The sequence below is a fragment of the Epinephelus moara genome, chromosome 12 (assembly GCF_006386435.1).
Source record: "Epinephelus moara isolate mb chromosome 12, YSFRI_EMoa_1.0, whole genome shotgun sequence".
NCBI classification, from domain to species: Eukaryota; Metazoa; Chordata; class Actinopteri; order Perciformes; family Serranidae; genus Epinephelus; species Epinephelus moara.
The window spans coordinates 40,702,286-40,705,442 of NC_065517.1; the positions used below are offsets into that span (position 1 = coordinate 40,702,286).

General features: G+C 38.9%; 1 protein-coding gene across 1 annotated transcript; it reads right to left on the minus strand.

The window, feature by feature from the left end:
* Positions 1-1,319: 1,319 nt before the first annotated feature.
* On the minus strand, positions 1,320-2,577 carry rps29 (ribosomal protein S29). Its single transcript, XM_050057558.1, has 3 exons — positions 2,427-2,577; positions 1,828-1,927; positions 1,320-1,426 (listed from the first exon to the last, which is right to left on the minus strand). The coding sequence occupies exons 1-3, from the start codon at positions 2,537-2,539 to the stop codon at positions 1,418-1,420; spliced, it is 222 nt and encodes a 73-aa protein (XP_049913515.1). The 5' UTR covers positions 2,540-2,577; the 3' UTR covers positions 1,320-1,417.
* Positions 2,578-3,157: the final 580 nt, after the last annotated feature.

Genomic DNA, 3,157 nt, shown 5'->3' on the forward strand with positions numbered 1-3,157 from the left:
TGAATTTGTTTGATAAAGGCTAAAACCAAAGACATGTCCTGTACATGTATATTTCTGTTTCCATTGCCTTTTCCCCTAAAGTCTAGTTTTTAATTTAATTAGTTGCCTTGTTTGAAGCTGTATCTCATGTCAAACTGTAACAGCAGTTCTGTTCTCTGTGCGTTTCCTCCCCATTAATCATCTTGAGTCAGTGCACTGATTTCTGTCTCTCCCCTGGTGTTACCCACTAATTAAGCAGATGTCTTCACATATTACCTTGATAGTGAAATTAAAAACTTTTAGATGTGTTGCTACACATCAGGCCTGCAATTAATACCTTCCCTAAAATAACTTTTGACACTGCAATTACTCAAGACGTGTAAAGACTGTACGCTGTGCTGTTGCACTCAACTGGCAGGTGCCTTTATTTTGAACCTATTTGTATATATTAAGTAAACATATTACATCACAGGATATCTACACTTTAAGACCTTTTGAATTTTTCTAACCAAATTTATGACTTAATTTTGGACAAATAACATTCTCATCATTCAATATTGCAGGTTTGAAAATATAGGTAAGCTTTGTATCTGTGGTGAGTTACATTAATCCACAATTTGCCAGCAGGTAAGTGCACATATATGGTAACATTACAGTATTAGGTTCAGTTTGATCAGACAGCTTTCATGCTGGAGACATTGACTTATTCTTGCCAAAAAAATAAATTAAAAGATGCATAAGTGAAATTAGATAAAATGTTTGTGGTGATTAAGACCCCATAATTTAAAATGTAATACTTTGTAATGCCTTATACAACCTAATATTTCTAGAGTTAACTTCAACGCCCTCAGAAAGTCTTTTTGAGGACCTGCACACTACACAATTGAGGAGACACCACAGCGTGCATCCCACAAACTACCTGAATCAAATGTCTACACATTAAATTTCCCAAATGTACTCATTGCAGGGGTGTTACGCTCTTCTTGATAAGTGTAATTTACATGGTCAAGCAGTATCCACAAGTGTGTACATCCTAGATTATCTGTTTGACTTTTGGAGATTAATAGACAAGTTGTGTACAAGGGGTGCTAACACAGAGGTCAACCTTATCATTTGGGAACTGTTAAAGAGTTTTAAACCACCAGGAAGCAATTATCTGATATTGTTTACAGATATCACTCATATGCACAAATATTGTCCAGCACAGAATGCTTGTTTAATTTGTGTATTAAGGCTTATAAACCTGAATTATGTATTCTTTATGTCTTATTTCTCATTTCCCCTGCATGACAGACTGATACATAGGGTGTAGACAAAGATGAATGAACAGACATGATTCATTTAGCTTGGACAAAAAAACACATTTATTAGCAGTGCTGAATCATCCCATCATGGCCAGCCTTCCGGAGATCACTGAGCCCATCTGAGGACGTGACATTTAGTCCAGCTGTGAGAAAATGAAACAAGCAAAGCATTAGATAAATGACATGACATGCACATAGCATCGCAGTTCCTCAATTTGCCATACAAAGTTACATCAGCTGAATCATGAGGGCAATACTGAATTAAAATGATGCTGAATAAGCTGCAATGTTGCTCTGGAAAAACAACTGCTCATGAAAAGTTACGTTACGACATAAAAACACTTCATAAACTTGCTGACAAACAATTTAAACAACTGAAAACTCGGCGTGAGCAGAGCCTGAGCATTACCTGATATTCAGCAACACAGACGATGTTTACAGTGATGCTCTGCTTGATCCTAAGCTAACACTGCGACGGGACATGCTGTGAAATATAACCTGATAACTGCTGAGTAATTATTTAAGAATGAACAGTACTCCTTACCTTGACGAAGCCGATGTCTTTAGCGTACTGCCTGAAGCACTGGCGGCACATGTTGAGTCCGTATTTACGGATCAGCCCGTGTCTGTTCGAGCATACCCGGCTGCAATAAAGAAGAAATGAAATTAATCCTCTTATCTCACATGAACGAGTAAATATGTCCATAGTTACCGTCCATTAACACAAACTACAAGTGCGGAAGTTCACCGCTGAACCGGTCATCATTTGGTATGCAGCTAAGTTAACTGAGCATCCCGGCTAACCCGAAACATTATTAGCTCCACTTGCGTTAGCCTAGCATGATTAAAACGGAACAAACTTTACTATAACCAACTCCAGAATTTATATTCCAACGCATTATTAACTTGCTGATGCTTTTATGCGTGTAGTTTCGTCTCAAAGACAGTGAGCGGCAAACTAAACACAATGCTATAGCTAATCAGTTAGCACGGCGCATCCTCCGCCGCCATATTGGATTAGAGCCGCTTCCATGCGGTGCAAATTTAGTGATAAATTTTAAAGTATAGAGAAACAAAAACAGCTCCAAACTGACCCGCTTCAGCTCATATATCGATAATCAACACATTAAAAGCAGGACTGACCAGGATCGGGATCCCTGACCGAATTTTCTGGGGTGACTCCAATAGAGCTGCTGGTGGCCCATCTTGTCTCTTTTCGCTCGAGTGTCGGAAAGGAAGAAAGAAGGGACGCGCATGCGCAGATGAGGCTTTCAGATGGCGTGTTTCCGGCTGTGGTGTTGTTGTGTGGCGCCTCCTGGTGGTGGAGTGAGCTGCGGCATGTAGCGGGATGCAGCCTGCAGGTGGCGTTACAGCAAAGACAGAGGTTAGTGAGCGATGATAGGAGGCATTTAAATTAATAAGCGGAGGAATTACAGGTTGAATATGACGACACATACTTTTTTATACCTTTACATCTTGATGGGGCTTATTTGGACTCAATTTCTGTCGAATAGAAGCTAAAATATGAATGATATATTAAATATTTGCAGCAATTAAGACCTCACTAATTCAGATTTAAATTGATATGCATTTGCGCTATAAAGGAAAGGTGTTAGTATCAAAATTAAGTTATCTGGATAAACAAAATGCACGTTAGCAGAGGAACTATATGACAACAAATATATTTCAAACCTTCACATCTTGATAAGACCTAATTTGGATACAATTTTAAAAAAAAAAAAAAGAAGAAGAAGAAGCTAAAAGATAAAGTAAGACTTTACAAATTCAAATTTAATCATCCATTCATAGGTGTAGATTTTGGGGGGGGGGGGGGCACAGGGGACATGCCCCCCCCCCCCCCCCCCCTTATTTTA